Source organism: Lycium ferocissimum, unplaced genomic scaffold, assembly GCF_029784015.1.
Source record: "Lycium ferocissimum isolate CSIRO_LF1 unplaced genomic scaffold, AGI_CSIRO_Lferr_CH_V1 ctg6322, whole genome shotgun sequence".
NCBI classification, from domain to species: domain Eukaryota; kingdom Viridiplantae; phylum Streptophyta; class Magnoliopsida; order Solanales; family Solanaceae; genus Lycium; species Lycium ferocissimum.
This window is the reverse complement of record NW_026726313.1, coordinates 11,299-24,075: the sequence shown is the minus strand read 5'-3', so window position 1 is coordinate 24,075 and position 12,777 is coordinate 11,299. Positions and strand designations below refer to the sequence as shown.

The 12,777-nt window shown below is 38.1% G+C and overlaps 1 protein-coding gene across 4 annotated transcripts; it reads left to right on the top strand.

Annotated features, from left to right (window-relative positions):
- Nucleotides 1-215: 215 nt before the first annotated feature.
- Nucleotides 216-11,744, top strand: LOC132045218 (protein MICROTUBULE BINDING PROTEIN 2C-like). 4 transcript variants are annotated; one of them, XM_059435761.1, is made up of 5 exons: nt 216-510; nt 1,178-1,261; nt 9,458-9,805; nt 10,892-11,110; nt 11,444-11,744. In XM_059435761.1, exons 1-5 carry the CDS (start codon nt 316-318, stop codon nt 11,597-11,599), a joined length of 1,002 nt encoding a protein of 333 aa, XP_059291744.1. In that variant the 5' UTR covers nt 216-315; the 3' UTR covers nt 11,600-11,744. The 4 variants fall into 4 exon arrangements, with proteins under 4 accessions (XP_059291744.1, XP_059291747.1, XP_059291748.1 ...); XM_059435765.1 differs by lacking the exons at nt 9,458-9,805; nt 10,892-11,110; nt 11,444-11,744 and adding exons at nt 5,742-5,890; nt 6,011-7,191 and having other exon boundaries at nt 495-510; XM_059435764.1 differs by lacking the exons at nt 9,458-9,805; nt 10,892-11,110; nt 11,444-11,744 and adding an exon at nt 5,750-7,191 and having other exon boundaries at nt 492-510.
- Nucleotides 11,745-12,777: the final 1,033 nt, after the last annotated feature.

Genomic DNA, 12,777 nt, shown 5'->3' with positions numbered 1-12,777 from the left:
ACAGGCTAAAAAGTCATATACTCCCTCCGTTTTAATTTATATAAAATTATTTTCTTATTAATTTATGTTAAAAAGAATATCACTTTATATATTTAAAAATAATTTACTTTTATATAATAATTTATAATTTATAATCACATAAAATATATGCGACTATTTAAGATGTTCGCGTGAAACGACAGAGGCACTATTGTTTTTGGAAGGGAATAGTTTTTAAAAGGAAGTCATTACTTAAAGGCTGAGCAAAATCAAATCTACTATCTACTTTCCCAAAATCTACAGTTGCTGCCTACATTTGAAGTCTTCTCTGCAACAATGTATGAGCAGCAACAGTTGTTTGATTTGCAAGACAACAACAATGGCACATTTGGGAATGTGGGAGCAGATCCAAGTTGTTGGCTTTCGAATGAAACTCCACGTGGAGCCTCCACTGCAACTGCAAATGCAAATGTTGATCCCTTGCTCTTCAATGACCTTGTCCAGATTGTCCCTCTTGTTCAATCCCTCATTGTAATCACTCTAACTTCCAAATTTCCTTATTTCTTTCTATTTTGGGCGGGGGTGAATTTTTGAATTTTAATTCCAAAATTTAGGCAAAGATTCTATTTTTTTCAGTATTTGGGGTGATTTTCTTGAATTTGTTACTCTTTTTTGGGGGTAGGGGATATTTTCTTGAATTTTAATTCCAAAACTTATCCAAAGATTCTTTTTTTCTTCTTCAGTATTTGGGGTGATTTTCTTGAATTTTTCCTTTCCAAAGGTCCCCTCTTTATTTTTCTTCAAATCTCTTTTGGTACTCTAAGGTGATTTTCTTGAATTTCTTCTGTAAAATGTATCCAAAGTTTCCTTTTTTTTCTATTTTTTCCCCAGTGAGGTAGTTGGGGTGATTTTCATGAATAAAAAGAAGAAGAATGTAACCAAAGTTTAAACTTGTTTGTTAATTAAACTTTCCTTTTTGCACTTAGTTCAGTACATGGAATTGATATTGGATGGACCACAACTAAATTTAGTATTGAGAGTAGTTCATTGATTTCCCCACTTGTAGGATTACAATGGTTTTTTTTTTTTTTGTTGTTGTTGTTGTAGTTGTAGAGTAGTTCATTGATTAAGTGATTTCTTTATTTACTTGCTGTAGAAATAAATGCCAGTCATTCTCCTCATATTGAGTTTTTAATAGGATCGGAAGGCGAAAACTTCATTCAATAGAAGAGGATCGATGACCTACACCAAAATGCCTTCAAGAGAGTCACTTTACAAGAAGGTATCTTCCCTCTCTATATGCCTTTTCTTTAGTGTGAAATCTGGAATAACATCTTACCCATATCTTTTGAAGTATACACACTTAATCTTAGCTACAATGATGAAGTACCATGTTTAATTTTCGATTGTGCAATTTGTGCTCACATTTGGAATAAAATGGTCCAAATTGAGCTGAACGGATGCTGATGATTCATATAGCAGACTCCAAGTAGTTTGGTATTGAGGTTAGTTGTTGTTGCATACACTGTTATCTTTGTCGTTATAATTGGAAGTAATATTTTATGTTGTTAGCTGATTATTATTCAGGTTAATTTATCTTTGACTCATTCTTGGCTGTAACTGATCACCTGAAAATTATTAGCAATAATCTTCTTAAACATTTTGAAACATCCCAAAATGTAAAGATTGTCTCATGAATTAAAACGGAGGGAGCAATATATAACCAGAACAATCAAAAATAAATTTATATCTCATGAATAGTGTATCCTTATTTCTCTTATCAGCCGCATATGCTTTATCAAGCATAATTTTTGCTAACCTGAAACTTATTAGCAGTAGTCTTCTTAAAACTCAATTAGGATATGAGTTTGTCTGAAGAGTCTTTTCTCATTACTACATATTTGATATTCACCAAAAAATTGTGTCATTACTGAACCAAAACATAGTAGTTAGTATTTCTGTTTAGTGATACCATTATCAAAGAAGAAAACAACAACATACCCAGTGTAATCCTACAAGTGGGGTTTGAGGAGGATGGTGTGTACACAGACCTTACCCCTACCTTTTCAAGGTAGAGAGGCTGTTTCCGAAAGACCCTTGGCTCAAGTAAAGCAATTCAATACCATTATCAAATGAGAAAAAAAAAAAAAAGACTATGGAATGAGTGCTGCAAATTCTATATCAATATGTTGTAAAAGTCTCTCACGTTACCAGCATCTTTTCAAATTAACTTCTAAACATTTGGGTTGTGTGCCATTTGATTTAAATCCAGTAAGCTGCTTAAACTGAAGTACTAAACTGAAACTCTTACTTCCGTGACCCAGTTTTCGCTTGTGTTTCCTTCATTTTTATGCCTTTTGGCTAATGAATGCTCTAGTATGTTATGGTGCTTTGGCCACCACACAGATTTTTGGAAATAGTTTACTTCAAAATTTTGAGGTTATGGAATCTCCAATTGGTACTCAGTCAAATACGACGAATCTCAAAGGCAATAGGCAGATTACAGGTATGCAATTGAGTTACATCCCTCCAATGATTAAAGATGGTACGAAAATAGTGTAGATTAACCAAACTGAGCTAGAAGCACAACGTAAACGATGGGAAAATGCATTAATAGGGTATGTTATGGGGTGTACTCCTTTGTTTAAAGAGATGCTGCAATTTGTCCATAGGCTATGGGACTTTGTTGAAATACCTAAGAGTCTATCTACATGATGATGGGTACTACATCTTCTTGTTTGCTACTAAGGAAGATAAGGAAGTAGTGCTTGAGTATGGACCTTACTTTTTCAATAGCAGGCCAGTTATTTTGAGGGATTGGGAACATGAATTCCAATTTCAACCTGAGCTACTACGTATTGTGCCCCTGTGGGTCCAGTTGCCTATCTTGTACTGGGCTGACGACAACTTGAGTAGAATTGCTAGTTGTCTGGGCAAATCAGTGTGTGCAGACCAGCTTACAGCTCAGATTGGGAGGGTGTCTTATGCAAGAGTACTGATAGAAATGGACATTACACAACCATTACCTGAGGTATTGATAATAGAAGAAGCTGATGGGGTGCTGAGGTATCAGGAGGTCAAATATGAATGGAGACCAAATGTGTGCTATGGCTGCCTTAAACTGGGGCACTGTACAAAGGAGTGTCTAGCTAAGGGGGATAAGGAAACACATGAACAAGCTCCACCACAACCTAAAAGGAGGAAGACTAGAAGAAGACCACCAACACCTCAATGGAAGCCAAGGTGGGTGGGGAATGTTCTAAGCAAAAGTTAGTGACATCAGAGGAGATTGATACAAGTCTTGCAACAGATCCGGTGGTGAATTTACCAAGTGCTAGTGGTGTTATAAATTCAGATGGTGCACATCCATCAGTGGCCAATACTTCTGAGGGGCCTAGTCCTCAGACTGCTCAAGAAGTGGTTGCTGCTTTACTTACAGGGGCATTACAAGGCCCATGGCAATTTGGAACTTCTGAGGGGCCTAGTCCTCAGACTGCTCAAGAAGTGGTTGCTGCTTTACTTACAGGGGCATTACAAGGCCCATGGCAATTTGGAACTGTGCAAGATGAAATGGCTAACAGGGCTAAAGCACCTGACTTAGCGACAACCATATGATTATCTGTCTTGGAACATCAGAGGGCTTAACAAGCTCTCAAAGAAGAAGGGATTTAAAGAATTCCTTCTTAAGTACAATGTGGATGTTATAGGATGTCTAGAAACAAAAGTAAGGGCACAAAATGAAGTAAAGGTAAAGTTCTTCGGTGATGATTGGATGGTGGCTACAAACTACACACACTTCCCTAGAGGGAGGATATGGGTATTCTAGAAACCTGCTAAGGTCAACCTCAATATGGTAAGCACTTTTGGTCAGCTTATACATTGCCATATACAGGACAAATGCTCCTTGCTTGTGAGTTATGCTACCTTTGTCTATGGATATAATACTATTGCTGAGAGACTTGAACTGTGGGATAATCTGAGGAGTGTAGCAAACACTATTACAGGACCTTGGTTAGTGCTAGGAGACTTTAACTCAGTCCTATCACATGAAGACAGAGAAAATGGTGAGCTAGTTTGTCAGGCTGGGACTGCAGACTACCAGAGATGTGTGGATGATATAGGATTGGGGCAACTACCAAGGAAGGGCTGGCATTTTACTTGGAGTAATAAGAGAGATGGTGACTCTAGAGTTTACAGCCATATTGATTGGGCATGGGGCAATGATACATGGTTTCAGCAACATGGGAGCTTAGAGGCAGACTATTTGAACCCAGGACGCTCAGACCACTCCCCTATATATATTACTACCTTAGTGGCACAGTTTCAGCTCAGAAGGCCATTTAGACTACTAACAGTAACAACAGGATAGATTCAAAGAAGTGGTTAAACAGGTCTGGTGCCACCATGTTCAGGGATTTGCTATGTTTATGTTTGGAAGAAGCTGCAATCCATAGAGCACAAAGCTAAATCAATACAGAAGGAGTATAACTCAGTGGAGAAGAAGCTTCTTTTGCTGAAACAAGAGATTGAGGCAATTCAGAATGCTATGGCACAGGACCTATTTAATCAACAACTGATAGATGATGAAAGAGGAGCTTTGGAGCAAATTGAAAAATGGGAGGAAGTCAATGAAAAAGTGCTAAGGTAAAAGTCCAGGGCAACTTGGATACAACATGGAGATAAAAACTCCAAGTACTTCTTTACTCATCTGAAGGCTAGACAGGCCAGGAACAGAATCTCTTCCATTTATAATGAACAAGGGAGTAAACTGACTGATCCCACACAAATGCAACAGGAATTTGTCAACTTCTTCCACAAGTTACTGGGGGAAGCAGCACCACAACTACCAAGCTTGAATATTGGACTGATTAGAGCAGGAAACTGCTTAACTATAGAGCAACAACAACAACTCTTGAGACCAGTAACTAGGGGTGATGTACAGAAAGTAGTACAGGCCTTACCAGTTGACAAAGCCCTAGGTGTTGATGGATTTCCTGCCGAGTTCTTTAAACAACACTAGGATATCATAGGGGAGGAAGTTACAAGTGTTGTTTTACAGTTTTTTCACACTGGCAAGCTGCTCAAGAGTGTGAATACAACAACAGTGACCCTAGTGCCCAGGGTCACCTCTCCTATTTATGTTAAGGAATATAGGCCCATAGCATGTTGTTCAACCATGTATAAGATAATTTCCATGATACTGATTGCAAAACTTAAAGAGGTGGTGGATAGTATTGCGAGTCCATCACAATCTGCCTTCATTGAGGGAAGGAACATCTTGGATAATGTCTTAATAGCTCATGAAATGGTGAAGGGGTATACACAAAAGGGAGTCTCAGGTAGATGTATCATTAAAGTTGATATTAGGAAGGCATATGATTCAGTGGAGTGGCCATTTCTGAAGATGTTGCTACTTGAATTTGGTTTCCCTAGTATAATGGTGGATTGGATTATGGAATGTGTAACAACAATTTCCTATTCTCTGCTGATAAATGGTGGTTTGACACCTGCTTTCCCAGCCAAGAAAGGACTGAGACAAGGGGATCATATGTCCCCTTATCTCTTTGTTCTAGCCATGGAGTATTTACACAGGTCCTTCCAGCAGCTGAGAAACAATCCTCAGTTCAAACACCATCCAAGATGTGCAAAAATGAATTTGTTCCACATTTGTTTTGCTGATGACCTTCTAATGTGTTGCAGGGCAGATACTACATCCATTCATTTATTATTCCAAGCTTTTCAGCATTTCTCTGAAGTTTCAGGATTACAGGCTAATATGGAGAAGAGCAGCCTGTACATAGCTGGGTTGACTGATCAGTTCAAGTCCCAAATATTGGAGGAGTTGCATCTAACAGCTGGTGAATTGCCCTTCAAATACTTGGGGGTACCATTGTCTACAAGGAAGCTAACAGTAAGTCAATGTTTGCCATTGGTGGAAAAGATGATTGCAAGAGTAAAGTGTTGGTCAACAAAATTCCTATCATATAGTGGCAGACTCCATCTTGTCAAGAGTGTTTTATTTGAAATGCAGACTTATTGGGCACAGGTCTTCTTGCTTCCAAAGAAAATCATTGCCATGGCACTACTGTCTGCAGAACCTTCCTGTGGACAAGAAGCAATGAATTTTCTAAGAAGTCACTTGTGGCTTGGGAGATGATCTGCAGACCAAGATCAGCTGGAGGATTACAAGTGCTTGATCTGATTACATGGAATAAGGCTGCTATAGGAAAGTTGTTATGGGCATTGGCTATGAAGAAAGAAAAACTATGGGTCCTGTGGGTTCACACTTTCTACATAAAAGGGCAAGATCTATCTACTATGCCAGTACCAAAACAGCCTTGCTGGATAGTGAGGAAGTTCTTTGAGGCAAGGAAATGGATGCAAAATCAGGTAGATTTGGTGCAGAGCTTACAACCTATGATGAAGGATGGCACTTACAGTATCAAAACTGCATATGGTATGCTACAGCCACAGTTCTCTAGAGCTGCATGGAGAAACCTGGTTTTGGTAAAAGGGGCATTACCTAGGCACCAGTTTATACTGTGGATTGCATTACACCAAAGACTAGCAACTGTGGACAGATTGACAAAATGGGTTATACAAGTCCAAAAAGACTGTGTACTTTGCAACTCCAGCCTTGAAGAGACTTTTGGGCACCTGTTCTTTGAATGTCATTACTCAAGGTATGTGTGGTGTTCTTTGCTGAGATGGATGAATATACAGAGGCAACCAGGGGATTGGAATACTGAGACAGGATGGATGCAGAACCAACTTAGGAACAGCAGACCAAGAGCTGGAATTCTGGGATTTATGTTTGCAGCTGCTGTGTATAATGTGTGGATTGAAATGAACAACAGGAGGTTCAAGCAGAAGGCTATATCAACGACCAAAATGCTGAGGGAAATTGCACTGCAAGTTCATATTGCTGGCCAGCAGAAGCAGAAATGGCTGAGTCATCTGAGCAGATTACAAGGAGTACCTACTTAGCTTTCAGTTTTACCTAGTGTAGGAAATCCTTTGTAATCTGTTTGTTGCTTTAATGATTCTCTGTAAGATTTGAAAGTCCATGTCCTAGAATAGAGTAGGAAACCATGTACAAAAAGGCATACTGTGAGCTAATCTCCATAGTCAAAATGAGTTAGCTGGTTTTGCAAAAATTATACTTGGTTGAATGGAAGTTTCTCAGTTTGACCAAAAAATTTTTTGAGGTTGTTGGTACTATGCCAGACTTGTTGAAAGCTAATCTCTGCATGGCTCCAAAGAGCAGTTACAGCAACACCTTTCTTTGTCACTTTGAGCATGTGCGAAAGGGTGACTTCAAACCACAGGATGAGGCATTATTATACTCATCAGAATAACATCAAATAAAAATAAAGGCAAATATTGTCCTGAAGATGCTGCAAGTGTTGCAGCACCTCGCTTCTGCACGGATAGTGGGAATTGGAATAATTGCTTGTGACAGATTCAAAAACCATCTTCAGAATTCAAGTTCATAGAAACTTCTGTTGTTTTTCTTCTGGTTTAAACAAAACTGCTTTCCCTTGACATATTTCAGCAAGGGGAAGAAAAACCATTTAGACATATAAGTTTGGTTGGCATAAGGTTGCATTTGGTGTGTGATTCTGTGAAGAAGTCAATCAAGTTTCAGTAGGAGACTGCTTTGAAGAATTCTAAAGTTCAACTGGCCAACCAAGTTGAGCCCTTATATTTTGTGGGGAGCTGATTAACCTGGGATGGAGAGGGGGAGGGGACAAGTGAAATGGTAGATTAAAGAGACATTTGCTGTCGCGTAACTGATCCGTGAAAAAGGACGTCTGTTGTTTGGTTAGCAAGATGTTGGTTTCCGTCTGATGCAAACTGTAATTTGAGTCTGTTTGGATGAAACCTCGAGTCTATTTCCAGCTTGCATGCCACAAACTATAGGATGCAGCCTATGTTGTGGCGCATAAAGAGTAATATCTAAATAATCAATTGTGAGTGGAGTGGCATGAGTACCTTTATTCTTAATTTGCTGGCTTGAAGATCTAACGGTTATTGAATTATTAAGGATGAAATTGAAAAAAAAAAAAAAAACAGTATTAATTGTTTATGTCTATCAACATAAAAATGTTCTTCATACAGAACAGCTAAGAAGACAATCACTTCTTTGTAAAAAAAATAATCAAGAAAAGTTCTCGTCTGATGATATTTACTCAAGCTGATACAAGAACTTTGTCCTCATTTTAAATTAACATAATGTGCTTTCCTAGACTTTGAAGTAACCAATTTTTAGATTGATGGAACCATTTTTTCCACCTTGATTAATGTGCATGTGAGAGATGAAGTAGAAATGACAAAGAGAAGAACACAGAGAGAAGTATTTGGCTTGTAATAGTTGCATAAGATTGAAAACTACAGCTGTGAATTACAAGTTTTGGAAGGCGTATACTGAATTGTATTGATCATTCACCATTCATGGTACAATTATTTGTGTCCACTTGATCTGCACTTTTGCAAGTATTCAGTAGGATTCGTTTTGTGATAGACATCTTATTATACTTCACCTGAATTTCTTACCTTATCCCCCCCCCAAAAAAAAAAAAGACTGGTCGACCCTGTCAACAGGTTTGGCCATCCTGATTTGAAGTTGAAGATTATAGATTAATAGTCTTGTAGTTCCATTCCAAATCTTCTGACTTTTAACAATAATGACTAACAATATGCATCCCTGACCAGAGGGTTGGCAGTTCCATCCGAGGTACTGGTGAAATATTATTTCATCTTTCCATCTACACTTGGTTCCCACCACCCACTTCCATTGTGTTCCTCTATACTTTTGGTTCGCATTTTTCATCTACGAGTTTCCTTCATTTTGAAGCAGTAGAACGTGAATGTTGAAAAGAGAAGACATTTTGGATACTGCCATCCGTTGCAAGAGGCATTACTTAGTTTATTTTATATAGGTAGCAGAACTTACTTAGTGAGTAGGAGCACACTAAAATGAACTTTACTAGGCATTATGATTAGCTAAAAAGATCAGGCATAAAATACACAAAGGTGTTCACCCAAGGGAGTGGCCTAGTGGTCAATGAACTGGGAGGAGAATCATGAGGTCTCAAGTCCAAATGCTAACAGAAGCAAAAAATTCTAGGTGATTTCTTCCCATTTGCCTTTAGTCTTGGTGGGCTGAGTTACCTGATACCTGTGTTGGTGGGAGATAGCGGGTACCCAGTGGAATAGACGAGCTGCGCGTAAGCTGGCCGAACACCAACGTTATAAAAGAAAAGCAGAGGTGTTGCTCTTCGAATTATCTTTGGACCCTTGGGACACACTGCTTTTTAAGGTTATCCATACAAATACTTACGAAAAGAAGTTTTCCATACAAACAAGTTTGTTTTCCTTATCTTTTTTTTTTTTTTTTTTTTTTTTTCTGCTGTATGTAAATGAGTTTTTGTTTGGTTTAGCTCAAAGTACATGTTGACACTGATGGTTGCTGCAGAGTTCTGAAGCAAAAGGAAGAAATACAAGCCAATCAACTGCAACAAAGAAGCATAGGGACCAAAATAAGAATGTCGGCAATAACCAAGATGGATGTGCTGAGAACTTTTCGATGTCTTCTTCAAGATCATCACTAACAGAAAAGGATAGAGAAGAATTGATGTCTTTGAGGGTGCAAGTGGAAGATCTTCAAAAGAAATTATTGGAGAAAGATGAACTGTTGAAAGAAGCAGATATCTTGAAGAATGAAATAACAGCTGCTTATGCTGAACTTGACGAACTGAAAAAAGGTATTTCAGAGAAGGACTTTTCACTGAAGTCGACTCAAGTACAACTGTCTGATGCACAGGTAAATGATTAATGCTAGAGTAATATCCCTCCAACAACAAAGAAAAAAAAAAAAAAAAAAAAGAAAAGGAAAGGGTGCAATTTTTTATACATATATACATTGTTATGGTTTGAAGGTTCATAATCGTCAGTATTCTCTTAACCAAATGACTCTGCTAGTCTGCTTGAGACCAGTGTTAGGGCGAGTAGAAGATGGAGTTAAATAAGTTGTTATACAATAGTACTTTTTGTTTCTTGTTAAGAATCAGAAACTATATACTGGATAAAATATTTCTTGCAGTTGGATTCTGGCTAGCTAAGTTGCTCGGACTCGGGTGCGGGTGTCCGATAGGGGTGCGGATCTAGAGGTCGGATCCTTCATGACCTAAATTCTAAGATTCGGGGACACGGATTCAGGTATGGATACGGTTGCGGGGATTCGGCTAAAAATAATTCAAGTATCTAAAAATAAAGTTATAAAACCTAAATTATGAGATACTATGTGGAAAACTTGAGGAGAAAATATTGATCAGGAGGAGATAAAAAGGAAAAGGAGTGATATAGAAATTTCTATATACAAGGTATTCCATTTTCTTCAATTTCACCATAGCTTTTGTTTTGATTATACAAATCACTAAATCTGTCCGGAATTCCTCCGTCGATTTTGGGCAAAGTACTCAAAATTGGTTGACCAGATCTGGTATGGATCCCACACCTGCACCCACACCAATGTTGTGTCGACACAGGTGCGGCACCGAAAGTGAAGAGTCCGAGCAACATGGCTGGCTAGTATGTTTTTTGCAATAGGGTTCGGGCTTGTCTTTCTTGGATTTGCTGTTTGAATGAATGAGTGATCTTTGTTACTCCTGTCAAGAAACTAACGTCTTGGTGGCTACCGGATGGGTGTTACTCCTTTTCATTACTGCACTGTGAGAATAATTCTTGCTACTAGATCTCCCGTGAGGCTCTTCCCTTTCGATCAATTACAACAAGCTCTCAACAGCTTTCTGCTCAAATTTCAGTGTAGTTTACAAACTCCGCAACCAGCAGGGTAGCTCCACTAATGTAACACCACCTTCTTTTTAAAGTTTTCCTTCTCTCTCTATAGGTTAAGTTAGCTGACAAGAAAGCAGCTGTAGAGAGGCTAGAATGGGAAGCAATGACTTCCAGCAACAAAGTGGAGAGACTCCAAGAAGATGTAGACAGGGTGCAGGACGAAATTTCATCATTCATGCAGTTTGTGCGAGCATTGACGGAGAATGATTCCAGGGGATCGGCTGAAGAATATGATGTTATCCCTTATTTATGGGATCGAAGCGTTGAAATTGTAAGCTAACGACTATCCACTATCAGACATCAGTTTCTCTCCCATGCTTAAATTACTCAAATTGAAATGCTATTATTCTAATGGAGATATGCGATAGTCTGGTGAAATGCAGTCTTAATTACAAAAATATAAGAATGTTGGGTCTACTGTCTCTCCGTATCTCTAATACTGGGTGCTTTGGAATTGTAAAACATCATTAGATGGAGGTCAAGAAGTCAACTCTTGACTGATATATTGTTAGAATTCTGAGTGTTCCAGAGACTTGAGAGATGTCAACTTTATACAGCTTTCTAAACTGTTGTGGATTTCATTCTTAAATTTCGTTTTGGACAGGATAACTTGAATGGAACGGAAATGCAGAAACTGGAGGAGGCAAGAGAAGCTTTTATTGCAGCAGTTGCTGCTGCTAAAGAGAATGAAGATGAAGCATACCTTTCTGCAGCTGCCACAGCAAGATCATACCTGCAATCACTTGTTCTGACAACATAAATGTGGATTCTAGCTAGGAGACTGACTACTATATAGCTCGTACTACTTTAAAATAGGCGTTGTTTAAATGATTTATCAGGGAGTGACGTTCAGCTTGTTGTACAACAAAAGTATCCCTTACAATTAGTTATGGTTTGAACTTTTTTCTCTTCTTTTTTTCAGTTAGGACAAACTGTTGTTTTGGGAGGATTCACCATGAGTTGATTCAGATAGAATTTAAGCGGAGAAACGTGAAAATTCATATAACTCAACTTTAGCTTGTTCGGGCCCGAGTGTTATTGTTATTAGCAAACTATTATTTTGGTGATATATAATTAATGAGTGAGAGCTGGAATATATTATCTGCATTCACTGTGGACCTTCCCGTTTCTATGTTTGTGAATCCGTAAAACCAAAATCAGGAAGCATAATTTGGGAAGTCGAGGGGGTTACTGATTGATAGCGGAACCAGATAGAAGATTTAAACTTGTATGTGTTCTGATATGTGTCAAATGATGTATTTCCCAATTTAGCAAGTGTAATTAGCAGTAACAATTGGAGTATTAGTTGAATTAATTAGTTAGTTGAAGTGAGAGTCAAGTTAGTTAAGAATTCTGTTAAGAGTCACGTGCAGGGCACATGCTAGTCGGTTAGTTGGTTTCAACAGAATTTCCTGCCAGTTTCTAGCTCAATCAATTGCTACATAGGATTGAGTTGTACCTGATTGTAATCATCTTTGGATCAATAGTCTAGTAAAGGAAATAACTTCTTTCTCTTAAATCCTCTTTTGTGAATAATCTGTTCAGGAAATTTCCTTTTCCTTGGGATAATTCGACTTTTCCCTTTTTGATTCTTTAAGAGTGTATCATGTTCTATGTTGAAAATATTTTCGTCTTCTTGCTGCATTGATATCATCTATGCTTTTTTGACTCTTAAGGATGTTAACTGTTAAGCATTATTACCATAGTCAAGCTGCTTTTACAAGAGTTACAAAAGGAGTAGTTCTTTGAAAATTGCTTATTTGATCTACTGATTTGATATTAATATTACTTATTAGTGGTTAAATCGTGATTTGTGGCGGGAAAATTGGGGGTTTTTGCCCTAGGTTGAAATTGAGGATCTCTTGATAATTGGGAGTCAATCCATGAGTAATTTTACATGATTTTATGAGATTAGGCTATTTAGGCGGTGGATAAACT

Excerpts from the sequence above, each read along its gene's own strand:
- LOC132045218 (XM_059435761.1), top strand. The coding sequence starts at position 316 with ATGTATGAGCAGCAACAGTTGTTTGATTTGCAAGACAACAACAATGGC. Across the intron at positions 511-1,177 it reads CTCTTGTTCAATCCCTCATT|GATCGGAAGGCGAAAACTTC; the intron begins GTAATCACTCTA and ends AGTTTTTAATAG. Across the intron at positions 11,111-11,443 it reads GGGATCGAAGCGTTGAAATT|GATAACTTGAATGGAACGGA; the intron begins GTAAGCTAACGA and ends CGTTTTGGACAG.